We start from the raw sequence: 18,269 nt of genomic DNA on the forward strand, positions 1-18,269 counted from the left end.
GTATGCAAATCAGATACTGTACCCCTGAAACAAAAAGTCTGAATCTAGCTTTGAGCATTGACTGTCTGCTTTAAATGTTTCCTGTAGCATAAGAGTCAAAACAAAATGTTATCATGCAAGTCCTGAAGATGGAATCTTAGTGCAAGTGTCATGGTAACATATAAGGTAAACATTCTATCCCAACTTAAACCGCACTGATATGCTTTTGCCAGTGTAGCAAGAGGCGGAAAACGTATATTGTCTACTTGGAAATATCCCAGATCTATAGCTGTGACAATTTTACTTCTTTTTGAATTTACAATTTATTTGCCTTGTGTGGTCCTTAAATCTTTAGTGAAATATGACCCATGAAATCTGTGAAGGTGAGCTTTACTCTCCCCTCTATTATTTATAAAGCACCCAAAGTCTCCTGTGAATTAGACAGGAAGATAAATACTCTTGAATTCTAGATGAACAGTCTCGGGAAGTATTGCTAGTATTATTAACGGTATAGTGCCTTTAAATGGGGAATGAAACAGTTCATGATATGGTTGCATGTTCCCCCATGTTCTCTCTCTCTTTAAAAAATAGTTTTTGAGACGAGCCCTAACATATTAGAGGAGTCACACTTCACATGTTATTTTCCCCTAGAATCAAAATGGATCGTCCTATTTGGGGGGAAACATGTACTGTATGTATGGCTGAATACGCAGCATACATTTGAAGCACATTTAAAGTATGCCTGAAATTTGTGGTCATTTTACTTTTTATTGAGTGTCACCTTTTCTGCCTTGCACATGGCATTTGAGAAGGTAGCTGCAATTTTGTATAATGAGGGTTTGCCTTAGGTGACACCGGAAGCTGCTTCTCTTTGGCATGGACTGTTTTTATTTTCTGAAAATAGGCTAAGAAATCTAAAATCCCCTTAGCATTGCTTTGGGTGTCCATTTTGACAGGCCTGCCTTTATTCCTCATAGCAAACAGCAGTGCAGCAAATCAAAAAGCATGTCTTGTCTCTGAGATGCCTCACTGAGGGAGGTGTTCCAGTCAACACTACTCAAAAATCTTGTCTAGTGGGGCAAAACCCTATTTGTGCCATCAATTCGGATATAACATTTTGTACTAGTACGTCACCAAGACATGGTTGTGGAGTCAAAGGTTATATGGACACCAGTGCTTAGTTACTACCTGAGGCTTATGAGTTGCTTCCTGTCCCTTTGCTATTGATTTTTTTACAGCCTTAGTGCTGTGCATACCACAACTCAGGCATCCCCAAACTTCGGCCCTCCAGATGTTTTGGACTACAATTCCCATCATCCCCGACCACTGGTCCTGTTAGCTAGGGATCATGGGAGTTGTAGGCCAAAACATCTGGAGGGCCGCAGTTTGGGGATGCCTGCCATAACTCTTGGGGAGTGAGCCTGTTTCTGCTTCCGTTTACATTCTGTTGTGATTGTCTTGTTTATTTAAAAGATGCTGCCTTTCCAGCAAAATGAAGCACTTAAAAGCAACACACAGGGGAAGATCTTAAAATCCTCACAAAATCAAATTCAATCAAAACAACAGCATAATCAGTTGTTTGTGTTGATGGGGGCAGGCGTATCTCCTGTGCCATTTAATTGCTGTATTTAACCACTGGGAGTGGTCATTATGAGTTTTGGGGGCAAGGTGCCATCAGTATGAAGATGACACTCTGCTCTATTTCCCCATAACATCTGCAGCAGGAGAGGCTGTGCCATTCCTTGGTCAGTGCTTGGGTGTGGGTAGTGGCTGAGAAACAGCAATCTCAGCTTTCCTGGCAAGATGGAGGCACTGTGGGTGAATGGTTCACATGTCCGTGATATTGGTCAATTGTCTACCCTGAGTGGGCTTGAATTCCCCCTGAAGGAGCAGGTACACAATCTGGGGGTGCTTCTGTATCCAACTTTGTCAATGGAGGACCAAGTAGGACCTCAATGACAGCTACAACCATTCCTCAACCAGAAAAAAACTTTGTCACAGTAATTCATGCATTGGTTACATCAAGACTGGATTACTGTAACATCCTGTATGTGGGGTTTCCATTGCGCTTGACCCAAAAACTTTAGTTCGTGCAGAATGCTGCAGCACAATTGCTGACAGAAGTGAGTCCTTGTTAGCATATAACACCTGTGCTAAGAGATCTACACTGGTTGCCAATTTGCTACTGGGCCAGGGTCAAGATCTTACTGTTAGTATACAAAGCCCTTGCCAACTTGGGACCAGCTTACCTGCAAGATTGCCTTCTCCCATATATACCGACTTGACAGCTTCACTCTGTGGAACTGGCACTGCTGGTACAGGTGCCACATAATACCCGTTCCTGCTGATTGATATCAGGCAAGCCCCATTGCTGTTCTCTTTTCGGTGCCTGCTAATAACATTTTTGTTTAGAAAAGCCTACCCAGAAATCAGTGGGGGTTTTTTAGTTTATTGCCAGTTTTAATTTTTTAAATGTTTTAAATAGTTTTGCTTTTATCCATAATTTTCTTTTGCCAAGTGTTTTTTATATTATGGATTTTTATATTATGGGTGTATGTTCTGTGTTATTTCATTAATACTATTGCCTAATACAAGTTTGTTGTGGCCTTTGGCTAGAACAATAAACTTATGGACTTAATTTTATTGTTTTATTCTTTTTGTAAAACACTTCGAACTTCTCTACAAACCTCATTTTCACCTCAGGTCCGTGGACCACCCTGACTTTGGTTGTCAATAAAGGGCAGGTAATTTTTTGGTGATTTAAATGTATTTGTACCATCAGGGAGAGAAATCTGACGGATTTTGTGCCTGAAGTGCCAAGATAACTTGACCAGCCTTGCACTTTGACTTCAGGGTGGAGCATGGAACAGCATTTGCTATTCTGCCTCACCTTGGGCCAGCCTTGTTCCTGGTGTAAAACAGGGTAGTTTTTCAAACCCAAAAGCCAAAACAAAGCCTGTCCACTGAGAATCTTCAGGAGAAAATTTTCTTGGTTCACAGGTAGAGTGTCTTAAAAGCAGACTGAGAAATTACCACACAGGCTTCCTAGTGGGATTTCAACTGCTTCAAATATGGCTAAATACACTCTAATTTTTCAGAGAAATGCAATCCAGATCTTCTCCATTACTGTACTCATAAGTGTAGAAATGAACTTTAGTTCACAGTACTTTCATGTGATTGCAAAATAACATTGTATCTTTCACTCGTTTCTCTAGGAATAAGAGAAAACCAGCATGGAATTAATGCTTGGGAAGCATGCAAAACTGTTCAGTATAACACAGCAGCAAAGAATGAGTCAAGCTTCACAAAGGTAAAAACAAAACAAAACACAACACACAAAACATTCCATAGTTGTCAGCGGAATCTACGGAGGTTTTTAAAAAATGATCGTTGATCTGTTTGCAGTGTTTTGCTATTTGTTTTGTGTTTAGTCGGATTTCAATTACTCAGCAGAAAAGTCAAATAAAGTGGCAGCTAAGATGTTACAATTCTGTTGGCAGGATATTTATTAATTCATATACTTTCCACGTTCTTGGGGAAAAGCAAGCAATAAGTGTGCTTGAAGGAAAATCACAGGCTTGAAAAACATCACTGGTCCAGTGTTACAAGGGCTTTGGCAGGTCTTCCAGAGAATGGGTTATTTTTTAGAAGCCAAAGGTGGTCCTTAAGAAGAAGAAAAACCCTCCAAAATCTGTAGCTGGGCAATAGATTTATTAGGGACAACCAAAATGTCACAGAAGTGTGGCATTCCCCTGTATTATTCATCAGGCAAGAAATTACACAAAGCAGTGGGGTGGAGGGACAATGATTATTATTTTATGTGCAAAAATTAGTCTGGATCTTGTAGACTCAATTCCAAGAAGGGAATTCAGACTGAATAAGGGTATTTGCAGATGAACATTCATCCTGATTTGTTTGCAGGGAGATTACGCAACTTTGGCTATTTAATGAGCATTATTCTGATTTGTTTGCTGGGAGGTTAGATGATACTGCATTATCCCACACATCCCAGTGCATTTCACCCTCACTTTCCTAACTGCAAAAAGTCTGATGGGGGAAAAGTAATATTTGTTGTGCAAAGGCCTCCCAATCAGCTATAACTGTGCAATTTGAATTCATTGATTTGTGATTGAAACCCGAAAATAGTGACAGTCTGAAAGTGCCCAATGTCTCTCCCAAATGCTGTGGATTATTAGGTTACCCATTTGGAATTTGGGGGTTTATTTATTTTGCTTATAAAAAAAAATCTATATACCGCTTTGTCGTAAAACCTCTTTGTGGTTTATAAGAAATATTAGAATTATCAGATTAAGACACATGAACATCTACATATCTGGATAGGCTTGCGTAGACAATTTTTTTTTTAAAAGGTACAAAAAGAGTACAGCGAATGCACTTTGCTGATGCTAATAAGGAGGGAATTCCAAAGCACAGGTGATGCTGCATGAAAAGGCTGATTTCTGTGAAATGACAAAGAAGCAACAGCTGCTCCCCATTTCTGATAAATTAATTAAATAGAAGTCTGGCTTGTAACCCAGGTCTGTCCCAAACCTTAAACGAAACATCCAGGTTCCTAGTTAGGCGGAAAGTTTGAAGTAAAGTGAAGCATCACAGTCTTTATCAAAGGTATGGATTTTCTCGCTCCAGAGATCAGAGCTATGGGCACATCATGTTGCACAAAAGCTGCTGTGACTCAACTTGCAAACACCAAAATGGCTTCTTCCTTCTCAAGGCCGCTTCTGATGTATCATTGACTGCCCAGCCAAATGAAAACTGATAGACAAAAAAAAAAGTACCATTATGATGCTGTATGTTGAGTCATTACCCTGGTGCAACAAAATAGGCAGAGTATTAACCAGCTGGGACGGAGTCCCGCCTTTCTTCAAAGATGCCGTTATAACCAAGGAGAGGAAGAAGTAAACTCCCTTCATTGCACCTCTTCAAATAGTCTTAAAATAAACTTTTAATGATAAAATTTTGCTTTTATTGATTATACGTAGGCTGCTCTGGAAGCCTTGTCAAGTGAAAAGCAGGTAGAAAACGCTTAAAATAAGTAAAATATTGCACTGAGGCCACAGCTGCAATTACAGCCATACTGTTGTGCAGCCCCACACAAGGATTTACTAATAACCTGTAATGGTGTTGTTGAGGCTACTCTCGAGTAAAGACATCCAAATCCGTGCTTGTCTTCGGTGGTTTTATTGTGCCTAGACCTCCCAGTCACTCGCAGAATCCGGGAGTGGACGTTTCCTGTTGCGTGACCAGCATAAGAGATTAGGCACCCCGAAACGCCTCCTCCTGACCTTATGTTTAGTGGGGTGCCTTAATTTGGGCCCCGGAAGGGGTTGCCTGTTCCCCTCCACCTGTCGGTCAAAGCGGTGCAAGGGCTCTCCAACATTACTGAGCCTTGCCACCTCCATCCCGCTAACTTCCTCATTCCTCCCACCTGACCCACTGCTGCTGCTCTCACTGGGCAAAGTGCTGGTCAGCAGGATGGGCGGAGGTTCCCTATAGGAAGGTCCCCTGACATAATCCTTTCAAGGCAATAGTGAAAAATGTGCCCACAGATGGCATATAGCTGCACGAAAATGCATGTCAGAAACCCAGTGCAGTTCTGGGTCAGCTGTCTTGTTTTCATTCTTAAATGACTGCTAGAGAAAGAGGGATTACATTCCCAGTCCTGATTCCTAATTTCCAAGACAGGTTCCTTGAGTAGTTCAGCACATGTGGGTGGGTAGTTGTTGAGCTTGCCACTCACCACTTCATCAGGAGACAGTTTCCAAACACCATAGCCAGGAGACAAGCTACTAGCAGCAGTCCTTTGCTGGCCAACCTGGTCATGGCTGATGAGGTAATGCAGTGTGTAAGAAGAGATTCTTCCCTTAGTCCAGTGGTTGCCAGATATTTAGGTTCCAGGTGCATATTGGGAATTTCAATAAAATGCCAACATGCCGGTAACAAAATGGCTGCCACCAAAGATGTAGCCTAACAGTAAATAACTGCCCCCTCCAAAACAGCAGAAAAAGAAAAGTTGGGAAGATAAAATGGTTCAAATATGGGCAAACATATTCTTCTTCTTCTTGTTGTTGTTAGCAAAACATATTGGAAGGACATTCTTTCCCCCTCAGACACTGCTACTGTGGTCTCCTACTGATGTGCTGCTGTAGATTACAGCTAGAAAATAAAAGATAACTGAATCCAGGAATAGTTTTGAATTGAGGAAAGACATGGCTCGCTGGCAAGTTGTTGTTGTTGTTTTGCTATCTTTTGTGGAATAGAAAAGAATAGAAATACAAAGAGAACACACTGAAAACACATTACAAACTCACCAGAATAGTAGTTGAACAATACTGGCCCAGACTAGTGTGATGTTTGAAGCTGAATGTCAACTACAAGCTTGTCAAAATGAAGGGTGAATGAGGAGGTGATCATAATGTTTCTGCTTTTGCACCCTCCTCTCCTCTCCCCAAACAACTTGGAAACAACCCGTTATAGGCAAGGCAGGAAGGCTGTTCTACATGACAGCAGACAGGAAAACAAGCACAGCAGCAGTGGGAGGATTCCCCAGTTTCTTCCCACACATTTTCAAAAGGTTTATCAAGCAACTGCCCACAGTCTGTACCACGTGGCTGGCAGGCAGCAAAATGAATGATAGGTGTTTCCCATGCTGCCTGCCAACTGCTTAGGGCTGCCATACATCCGGAATGTCCTGGACATGTCCGGGATTTAATGATCGAAAGTAGTGTCCAGGAAGGAATTTCTGAAAATCAGTAAAATGTCTGGGATTTTGAAACTTTGAGTTTCCTTAAAAAAGTTCAACAACTGTTCTGTCCTGAATTTTACTTCTAGAAATATGGCAACCCTAAACTGCTACGTGTGGCTGACAGAAAGCAAAACAAAACAAATGGGTGGATTCAAGAACAAGCAGGAAAAGAAGAGGGAGAAACAGCAGTTCCTTAGGACTCCAGGGATTCCTATTGCCTCGGGTCCAAATAGCTCACTTACCAATCACATCCTCCAACTGCTAGCTGGGAGCAGACAGCCTGGCTCATTTCACAGTAATCACTTACATACCAGCACATACTGCTTCATAACTTTATTTCTAGAAGGGCTAGAAACTTACTTTTCAAAAAATTGAAAGCTCAGAGTCTGGAGGTGCCAATGAAGGTGCCAATGAAAGCCTTCACAGCCACCATGGTGCCTGTGGGTGGCAGACTGGCAACCCCTCCTTAGACAGACCAATGTTTTAATCTGTTGTCATTTTTAGTTTTTATTACGGCTAGAAGCCTCAAAAGCTGGGAGTGGCTTGGGCCTCTCTGGACCTCTGAGAGGACTTGTTTGCCAGTAGCATCCAGGGCTAGTGCAGTTGATGATGTCAGTGGTCCACATGGGCACTGCTGGCCCTTTTGCGCAGTACACAGATTCCAGCAACTCCTCCTTTGGTTACCACCTTGAGCCTTTGGTCCATAAGGGTATGGCAGCCACCCACCTCCAGTCACCACTTATTGACATGATGTCTCCCTATGTGCCACATCACTGGCCATCACTGGAGATGGTTGGCATTCAAGGGTAGCATGCAGAGTGATTCTTAGGACTGTACAGCATCATGCATACAAACTTTTTGCAGAATGAGTCGCCCACATGACCCACTCGTAGGTAATGTGTTAACCGCCAGTTACGAGAATATTTGGGTAACTTCTGTGAAGAAATGGGTAACAATATAGAAATAGCAAAATGTAATTTTACTGTTGCATAGCGCAGTGTAAACAGCCGCTAATGATCCCACTTTCACAGCAAGACAGTCAGAATTAAGTGAGCTGCCCTCTATGACTTTGTGTGTTAGCTTTTCAGCCAAGGGGAAAAATTGTTATAATGATATTCTCACTTAGAATCCTGCTTGCCTGTAAGTGGTCTTCTTGTTAGGTTTTGTTGAACTTTGGGTTGTCATAATAGGGTTTTTCAGTAATTGTTACAATTTTATAAATACTGCACAACAATTAAACAAGTGGTTAGGGACTGTAAACCAACGAGTTCCTTTATTTGTGGGCAAAGATTTGCATACATGCAGCAGGACTTGCTTCCTTTTCTTTCTTCCAGTCACCTCCCCTCCGCTTGCACCAAATCACTGCACTGCATCACTCTTTACTGCTGCATTGCATGCTGATTTTTTTAGCAGGAGATTTTAACATTGGGAAATTCTCTGGCATAAGCCCTGTTGAGATGAGTTTAGTGTAAAAGGGAGTTGCCCTGCATAATTTCCTAGTCGATTGTGTGGGACATGCAGAAGGAGCAAACAGCAAAGGGACAGTTGAAAAGAGGCCGGTGGTTATGCCATCTTTTTGTTACCAGATCTGCTCTTATGTAGGACTGAAATGAGCTTTCATTCAAAACTTCTCAGAATTCTCCTCAGCAAATTTCAGAGTTGACTGTTCCAATGATCTCTGATTTATAAAATGTCGAGCAAGTATTTTAATAACAATATATTTAATAACCACTAGGATTTTATTCCAATGTTTGCTCTTCAATGGTTTAAACAGTCATACCTCATGTTACGTCCGCTGTGGGTTATGTCTTTTCAGGTTGCGCTCCGCGCTGAACCCGGAAGTACCGGAACGGGTTACTTCCGGGTTCAGTGCACGTGCATGCGCAGAAGTGCTAAATCACACTTTGCGCATGTGCAGAAGCACTGAATCACAACATGCGCGTGCGCAGACGCGGGTTGCAAATACTGCGGGTTGCGAATGTGCATCCCTCGCGGATCACATTTGCGACCTGAGCATCCACTGTATTTAGTAGTGACCTTCAAACTTTTTACCTCCAGGGCAGAGTTTCTTCATTCTCTTGTCTGCCAAAAAAGCTTGGTAGCTGAGCTAGAAGAATTGGTTGAATCAGTGAACACATCTGCATATCTTTAGCTAGGACAAAGCAACGGGAGCTCATTGCGTTGCACAGATTCAAACCGCAGACCTTCCAATCAGCAAGCCCAAGAGGCTCAGTGATTTAGTCCACGGTGTTCCCTTCTTTAAAAAACATTAATAAATAACAACTGTAGGGTGCCCTAAGCCGGAGCAGCAAGTTAACATCTCCCATCCTTGTTTCAATAGAAATCTCAAGAAGGCAACATTCTGGAGTAAACAAAAACTTTGGCAAAGTATTTTTTTTTTCAAGAAAAGTGTGTGAGAGGAAAGGGTTAGGCTCCCCCACCTCCCCAAACTGCTGCTGTTAAAAAGAAAGTGTCCATACAAACTTGGCCATGCATTTAATGTATCACCTGAACATTCAGCTGTGGCTGTTCACTGTAGATCAGTAGTGGTGACCAACCTGTCTCTGGAGAAATTTGTCTGCTTTCCTAATCTTCTCATTGAGGAATGCTAAAAGCTACCCAACATCTGAACTATTGAAAGAGATACCAGCAAGCCTGAAACATACTGATTTTGAGGGGAAAGCTTCACGTTAATAACGTGAATTTTAATTTTGAATTCAAAATTTCTCACTGCAGATTCGCATAGTGATTTTGGGAAGAAGAAAAAGAAGAAAGCCCATGCCTTATTTTGAGTATTCAGTTGAGCTCTATTCCTATTAGGCTTCCACCCAACATTTAGCTGCATGCTTTACTTGCTATATTTCTACATGTAAAATTACTGTGGAAGGCAATGGAGCAGGTCCCCTTGCAAACTAGCAACTCTATGCATTTGGGCGTTCTATTTACACATAGGAAGATGAACATGCGAGGGGGGAGGGGAGATGCTCCCCTCCCCATGCCTCAACTTTATCCCATCAAAAGCATTCCACAATCAGGGTTCTAAATCAAGAAGGAAGGCTCTGTGAGCAGAGTAGGGTTCCCACTTCAGACTTTCACACTCAATCTCATGGAGGGCTATAAACTCAGTCAAGGGTGACAAACCAGAGAGAGTGGGCTTGGCAGTGTGCCCCCACTCCTCCCCATGGTTTTGTTCAGTGCCTTTTCCCCCCCTTAAAATTTTTTTCAGGGGTACTCTCATTTTCCTACTCATATTGAAATACTGCCCTTCAATGAGGCCAAACTTAGATTCACAAAATGTTAAGGGGTATGCGTACCCCTGTGTGTGTGTGTGTCCCAAAAAGCACTGGTTTTGTTTACAATACAAATAAATACAGCACCAAAGAGGCCTAAAGTGGGGCAAACCTATTTAAGAATCCTATTGAAGTAGCTCCTTAAACCTACAGAGGTGACTGTTTTGCTGTTGCAAAACAGTAAATGAATTCTAGCAATGTATTTTCTTTCTTTCTTTCTTTCTTTCTTTCTTTCTTTCTTTCTTTCTTTCTTTCTTTCTTTCTTTCTTTCTTTCTTTCTTTCTTGGTTTTTAGCATGTAGATATCACAGTGGCGGTCAGCATGCATAAAAGAAGACTGGATATAGCATAAAATAAACACAGCTCACTATGCAGCAAATAGCGAGATAAAAACAATAGTGAAATAAAGGAAATATCTACTGATGTAGATGTTTGTTTGATTTTTTTTACTCATTTATGGCACATTTCAGCTGAGAGGGAATTATAGGACTAGGATATAGGGAGGAAAGAATTTGAAAACAATATTTTCTGCATTCAGTTGATGGGCTTTGTTGGAGCATGTTACTTGCCTATTGTTATAACAACTGTATATAGAAAATAGTGTTAGGGAAACTAGGCACTAAAGGATATCCTGGTTCTGTCAAGGGAGATGGTGATTGTTGGGGGGAAATGGCTCTAGGTGACCTTTAGTAAGTGTTGGACATATGCCTCCTCGTTGTCACTGAACAATATTTTGTTCAGCCAAGGAATATTGCATAATAAGGAGCTGATGAAATAAATGGTACCCAAAATGACTATAGAAATATGTGCATGCTGTTTGTGGGAGGCAGAGTGGAAGAATCCCCCCCCTGCCCTGGTCATACTTGATGCTTTTTGTTCAACAACACTGACCCAACTCCCACATAAATGCTCTACAGAAAATCACAGCCCACCTACGTAATTCATTTTGCAATGCATTTGGAGGCCGTAAGTGCTTAAAGCGCTTTAATATTTCAGCAGATCGGCATGAAAGCGCAGTGTGGCGTAGGTTATAATCTGAAATTGACAGCTACTATTGGCACATACATTGTTAAACAAACACAGGGCCGTATACCCAGCTGAGCAAATCAATTAATCATTCAAACTGCTCTATGAATGTATAATTTGCACATGAAATTGGTCATGTTTTCATTCTTGTTCTGGCAGACATTTCTCAGTTGGTTTTAGCCACCTTTCCTTTAGAAATGGCCAAAAGTGAAACTGTAGGAAGTAAAAACTGCAGAAGCAGGGAAATGTGCAGGAAATAGGGCAAGAAACCTCATGTTGGAAGTCTTATATGTTATCACAAAATCATTTTAGTTATATTTGTGTGTGTGTGTGTGTGTGTGTGAGAGAGAGAGAGAGAGAGAGAGAGAGAGAGAGAGAGAATGTGTGTGTGTGTGTGTGTGTGTGGCTATTGTAGAGCATTTTAATTATTTGGATATTTTCCTTTGCAGGAGTCTCTGCCATCACAAAACACGAAAATGATTTCGTCTATACTCATTTCACAGATGATTGATGAGAATAAATCAAAAGAAAATAAGGCTCCTTTCCCTATGAAGTCTGTAATCACCCAGTCTGATGCTTACCGCATGAGCCAATCTTTGGCTAATCATAGTTCAGTCAACATTAATAGAGCATTCATATTGCTTCCCAGAAGATTAGGAATTCAGATTTCTTCAGATGACAATGTATTTGGAACAGACTTCCATACCAAAGAGGAGACGCAGTGTAAGAGTCAGAGGAAAGGTTTTGCTTCCATCACCATCACCGCTAGACGAGTCGTTCCACCTTCTCACAGCATGATGCAGGTGGATGCTTCCGACCCTCCTTGTTTTAAATTCCGAGAAAGAAGTGAGCTGCTAATGAACACTGCTCCTGCTTCAAATGTGACTGGGCTAGATCAGCCCTGCAGACCTTTCCACGCACAAAGATGTTGTCAAAATGGAAATGCCACTGAAATAAAGGTTTCTGAACCCTGTCCGCAGCCGTGCACGGAACAATCTGGCTGCACATCCAGCTCCGAAAATAAAGAGAACAGAAGGACCCCTCCAAGAAACAGCCACAAAAAACAAGCACCAATTTCCTTCACTTCAAGCATTCACTTCAGCATCTCCCAGCAGTGCCCAAACACAATATATTACATAGACAAGTCTCTCTCAGTGCCTGTAGATCAACCACGGACTAAGCACCAAAAAATGCATAGGTCAGTCATGTCTTTCAATATAAATTGCAGTTCCCCCACTTTAACGCCAGATGGAGTGGATGGTTTAGCTAATGGAGAGCTAATCACAGAAGTACTTAAGACAAAGCTCCCGGAGGAGAGCAAGGCTCCACGCAGAACAATTTGGAATGCAGATCTCAAGGAGAACTACTTGGATAAAAAACAGACATTGGAAAAGGAACCGTTAGGGAATGAATATCTCCAGAATGGTACCTTTCCATCTGAAACCCTGCCAGTTGTGGATAGCCTTCAAGGACATGATAATTTAAAGCTAACAAAGAATAATGATGGGAATTCAAGTGACTATCACAGTACATTGTCTCCTCACATTCCTCATTGGACTCACGATGAAGGTGAGTAGGTTAAATAAACTCATCCTTGTTAGATCAGATATCTAGAGCAGAATTCATCCATCGTTCTTTTAATGCTGCCACTAGCTTTTTTTAAAGTGCCTTTAAAAAATAAATAAATATATGGTGATTCTGAGGGCCACCTCATATATAACATTCACATGAAGAATAGTGCTGGCTTGCCCCAAATATGAGTAGCCCTGAATACAAACTTAAATGTCTAGTTATGAGATTATGCTTTGGAGAACAATCATATTGCTGCTGTTCCCCATTGACACCAATGGGGCAAACTTTTGACTGTGCAGGCTCCCAGAAAGCACCTTGTGGCTGCTTTGCTCCTTGTGCACACACAGAGCTAAGCCAAGGTTAGCTAAACCTTGGCTTAGCTCATTGTCTGAATTGGGGCTCATGGTTTATCTCTCTTCACACTCTCTCCAAGAACACACCTTGGCTACAGCTTGTAGTTAGCAACAAGAGAGCTTAACTGCAAGTCCCAGTTCTGATGACCAATTAAACCAAATCTTGGCTTAGGTCAAAGTGGTGCAGCAGTAACAGCCCTGGGAGCAGCAAAGTGGCTGCAGGCAACCCTCTGGTTAGCCTCATGTTTGCATGGTCCTGATAAGCTATCATTTGGCCTACTTGTATCTTTGGTAGCTGAAGTCCATGATGATATTCCAGGGTAAGCACAGTCTTGACCAAGTTCTGTGAACTATATCTCAGAACATTTTAACAACCTGGAAAGCACGTCCAGGGTAGAAAGTTGGGGTTTGTTTTAAAGTGGAACCCCCAGTACATACAGGATTCCAGGGTTGAAGTCCTCCTTTATGCACCCAAGTGTTGCACCAACTCACACCTCCTGTACTTTTTCCCACACCAGAAAAGCCAGAATTGTTTTTTGCTATGGTTTCCTTTTGTTACAGTAGCAATGGCAAAGGATGGCTCCTGGTACAGTTAAAAAAAAAGGGGGGGGGTCCAATAGAGGCTAACTCGTTTGTAGTCTGTAGAAGATTGATCCTAACAACCAGGCAGAGGGCCTTTTCGGTAGTGGCTCCCGCCCTGTGGAACACACTCCCATCAGATGTCAAGAAATAAACAACTATCCAACTTTTAGAAGGCAGCCCTGTTTAGGGAAGTTTTTAATGTTTGGAGTTTTATTCTGTTTTTAATGTTCTGTTGAAAGCCGCCCAGAGTGGCTGGGGAAACCCAGCCAGATGGGCGGGGTAGAAATAAATTATTATTATTATTATTATTATTATTATTATTATTATTATTAATCCACAACAAGCTTATAAAGCAGAAAAGATAAGAAAATATACAGTAGGAGACACCTCATAATTTATGCAGCACGATCCTATACATTTCTACTTAGAAGTAAGTACCATTTGACTTCAGTGAGACTTGCTCCTAGGTAAGTGTGTGTTGCATTGCAGTCTTAATCACTCACTGCCTCATATTCCAGCAGATATTGATTACTGAGGTGCATGATTTATAGTATGCTGCAATATGTGTAAAGAACAGTCCGCCAGAAAATTATAGAACATCCAGAGAGAATTTAGATAGGCAGTACTCACTTGTGTAAGCAATTGGGTAAGAAGTTGAAGACACCTAGTGTGCAGTGGAGGTCAAAAGGCAAGTCATGTCTCTTCCTTCCTAACCTGGAACTAGTCTGGGTCAAATGCTCAGTCAGATCCCTGCACAGTGCTCAGTGTCAACTTGTCCTACCCTCTTATTCCTTCATATAGATGCATGGGAAAGATGCTTGTGTGTGATGTCTTTTTTTTAAATAATGTTGATACACTGTTGTGAGTACGAATCCTGGCTGCGGTCCAACACGAACTGCTGAGCTCAGATCTCAGTGGTTGCACCCTTTAGCCCCCTAACGTTAAACATGATTAAGAGAAATCTGTGTGGCTGTAGGACTGTTTCTTATTGTTTATTACATGCTAGACGTAGCATTTGGTGTTCCATAAAAGAGTCTGCAATCAATATATCTTAAAATAATTTTGTTCATAGAAGTTGCAGTTTCTTTGAGGCAGGGTGGAGACAACCCATGCAACTCTGCATTTGCATGCAGTTAATAAAATACAGCAGTTTTAAGTCTTTAAGAAGTGTTTGCTAGCTGTAATGATAGTTCAGTAATGGAACCATGTGCATTGGAAAGGAATGCTTCAAAAAGCAAGTCAGCTTAACTTTGTTCAAGGATAATAAAACACTGTGACTTCTGCATTAGGGACAATAGAATGAACAAGGTGACCTCCCATGGTACCATCCTTCCTTGAAATTGTATAAATTCAAAGGAACAGTTTATGAAATTTTGGTTGGCTTTCTTTTTTAGCTATGATAATGTGATATCCTCCTTTATTCTCTAAAGGGGGGCTGGGGAAACTAGCCAGATGGGCAGGGTATAAATAATTAAATTATTCTTATTAAATTATTATTATTATCTTTGGCGCAGAGCACATGCATTTCATACAGAAGGATGCAGGATCAGCCCCTGGCATCTATGTGAAATAGATTTTAGGTAGTAGTGCTGGAAACCTCTGACAGACCCTAGGGAGCTGCTACCAGGCAGAGAAGACAGTATTTGGCTCGTTGGACCATTGCTCTTGTGCATTAATATAGAATCATAGAGTTGGAAGGGACCCCAAGGGTCATTTTGTCCACCCCCCTGCAATGCAGGAATCTCAGCTAAAGCATCCATGACAGATGGCCATCCAACCTCTGTTTGTAAACCTCCAAGGAAGGAGATTGCACCACTTCTTGTGGGAGTCTTGTTCCACTGCTGAACAGCTCTTACTGTCAGAACGTTTCCCCCCAAATGTTTAGTCAAAATCTCCTTTCTTTCAACTTGAAGCCACTGGTTCAAGTCCCACCCTCCAGAGCGGGAGAAAACAAGCATGCTCCCTCCTCCATGTGACACCCCTTAATATATTTGAAGATGGCTATCATATCTCCTCTCAGTCTCCTCTTTTCCAGGCTAAACATACTCAGTTCCTTCAAACGCTCATCATAATGCTTAGTTTCCAGACCCTTGATCATCTTGGTTGCCCTCCTCTGCACACATTGCAATGCGACCGATCAGCTTTCAGAGACCACACAATCCCCGCTTCTGGGCCCTAGAAGGGGGCTGCTAGACATCCATTTAGCCTTCTCTCTTGCTCATAATGAAGAAATTCTGCAAACAGATGTGCATCTGGTTCTTCCTGCCTAAGTGAAGAACCCTGCATTTGTCCCTATTGAAATTCAGTTTGTTAGCTTGCGCCCAGTTCTCCAATCTGTTAAGATCATTTTGAATTCTGATTGTCTTCTGTGGCATTAGCTACCCCTCCCAGTTTGGTGTTATCTGCAAATTTGATCCAAGTAATATATAAAGACATTAAACAACAGCGGGTCCAGGACAGAACCCTGCAGCACACTTGTCACTTTTTTTCAGGGTGACAAAGAACCATTAATGAGCACTCCTTGGGTTCGGTCAGTCAACCAGCTACAAACCCACCTAACAAATCAGTGTCATTTGTTCCCATGGTATAAAAATGTGAATTTGCCTTTTGAGAGGTTCCCACCCAGTAGCATGATTTTTGGGTCCCCTTATTGCATTATTCCTGCTTTTAACATTTTAAATAGAACTAATTAATAACGACTCAAAAGGTCATGGCCTTTCTTGTTGAGATCAAAAAAATAATGAGTAGTTCATTACCTGTCAGCCGTTTAGCAGTGACAAATTGTAGGAAATGAGTAATATTCATGAGCCTTCATTAGAATTGGTGTTGAATTATACCTTCACATGAGAGATGGGAAAGATCTATTAGGTCATCCAATCCAATCTGCATATAAAATGCTGTATGGCTTTACAGTTTAATTACTTGGAGCAATGCAGACCTGATGTTAAGTGTGAGAGACAAATGTCTTTCTGCTTTGCGGTAGGACATCTCTGGGTGTGCTCCTTCAAAAACACAAACATAAGCCCAACAAAGGACATTTCAAATACAGTTGATACTCCTAGGGGGCTACATTTGTGAAGCATGAAAAGTAGGTTTTAGTTAGATAAATATCAGGAAGGCTAGAACAATCAGAAGCTGAAATTATTTATTAATGTGAGATTTCAACATAACATTAACTAGCTAAACTTGTATTGTTATGACAGGTAGGTAGCCGTGTTGGTCTGCCATAGTCGAAACAAAATAAAAAAATTCCTTCCAGTAGCACCTTAGAGACCAACTAAGTTTGTCATTGGTATGAGCTTTCTTCAGATACGCTTATGTTGTTATGACATACACTTATAACCTGTGATTATATAGTACAGGTTTTCATTCACAATTATATAACCAAACTTCTGTTTTATGGAATTTTTTCTAAACCCATTAAGCCTGTTACTGTAGCTGTTTCCATTCCTATCTTCTGGGTTAAAACAGTATGCTGCCCTTCTGGTGTCTAATGACAATTAAAACCCACTATAAAACACATTACAGTCCCCGTCCCCGTCCCCCCCCCACAACAACACTGTTATCTAAGATATAAATACAGTATAATAGAAACAGGCAAGTGGAGCAGATTAATCATTGGCTAAAAACTTATCTATCGATAAAACAAAAATCTGTCATAAAGAGGAAACACCCAAAGGGTTCTATAAGAGGTGGGATAAAAAGTTTGAAAATTTGGGTGCAGCTATAGTCAAGCAGTGACGTAGTAGTCAGCAGATGAGTGCCTGAAACACTCTGGAATTCACTGGCTATGCAACAACCTTGAGTTAGCAGCCTCTTAGAGGTACTTCAGATTAGATTTCTCAATCAGTAGTGCTATGCAACCGAATATGCTAAGCAGGCGCCAGATTTTGCAATTTTATTTTATCCAGAGCTTTCCATTTAATTTTTATTGTCACATTTCTTGACAGTAGACTCCACAGCTTGCAAACTGAGTTTGACTTGCAATTGAACAGTGGAGTTTAATAACAGGTGGCAGCTGAAGATCTGTCAGTTAGGAATACGCCTCGTTGATGCTGGAGAATATGTAAAGTGATGGATCTCCAAGTTCTGATCACTTTCTTTGGTACACTATAAATAGATAAATGTTGCTTGAGTGAGTTTGTGAGTAGCATATATAAAATTGAAAAGTGCTAATGGACCTCCCAGTTTTTTGGTGTTTTTTTTTAAAGCCAGGAATATTGAGCATTTTCTTTTTCTCAGTGTTGAAAAGATAAGTTTGCTTTTCTCTAGATTTTTTTAAAATAATAATAATAATAATGCTGACCCTGATTATCTTTCTCTGACGCATCTAAAATGGCCACAGCTGAGGAGGAATGTGTCAAAGTATTGAGCAAGAGGGCATGAAAAAGGTCAATATTTCATTGTTTCCCACAAGACTCAGTGGGTAAATTTTGTTTCTATATTCTATATTATTTTATTTATTCAAAAGATTTCTTAACCACCCTTCGGCATAAGATTACAGCAGAGATTACAGCAATACACCCTCAAATCCATTGGAAAGAAAATTATTCTATGATGCTGAGGCCATGGTACTCTCCCCCTTTGAGTACATTTACTGTCATCACATTTCTCATCACATTGTCCTTTGGGAATCGCTGCCATGTAGCTGGTGGGTCATGTGTGCTGCTGTGTTGGCCACACAACAATATGAATAATATCACTT

The 18,269-nt window shown here is 41.1% G+C and overlaps 1 protein-coding gene across 1 annotated transcript in view; it reads left to right on the forward strand.

Moving 5' to 3' along the window:
• The window catches only part of C5H10orf90 (chromosome 5 C10orf90 homolog), a 91,176-nt gene that overhangs the window by 30,670 nt on the left and 42,237 nt on the right, over positions 1-18,269 (forward strand). The window contains exons 2-3 of the mRNA XM_035137979.3: positions 3,195-3,289; positions 11,507-12,626. Coding sequence (XP_034993870.1) covers positions 3,195-3,289; positions 11,507-12,626 — 1,215 coding nt within the window. The remainder of the gene's footprint in view (positions 1-3,194; positions 3,290-11,506; positions 12,627-18,269) is intronic.

The sequence above is a fragment of the Zootoca vivipara genome, chromosome 5 (genome assembly GCF_965207765.1).
Source record: "Zootoca vivipara chromosome 5, rZooViv2.hap1.1, whole genome shotgun sequence".
Lineage (NCBI taxonomy): Eukaryota > Metazoa > Chordata > Lepidosauria > Squamata > Lacertidae > Zootoca > Zootoca vivipara.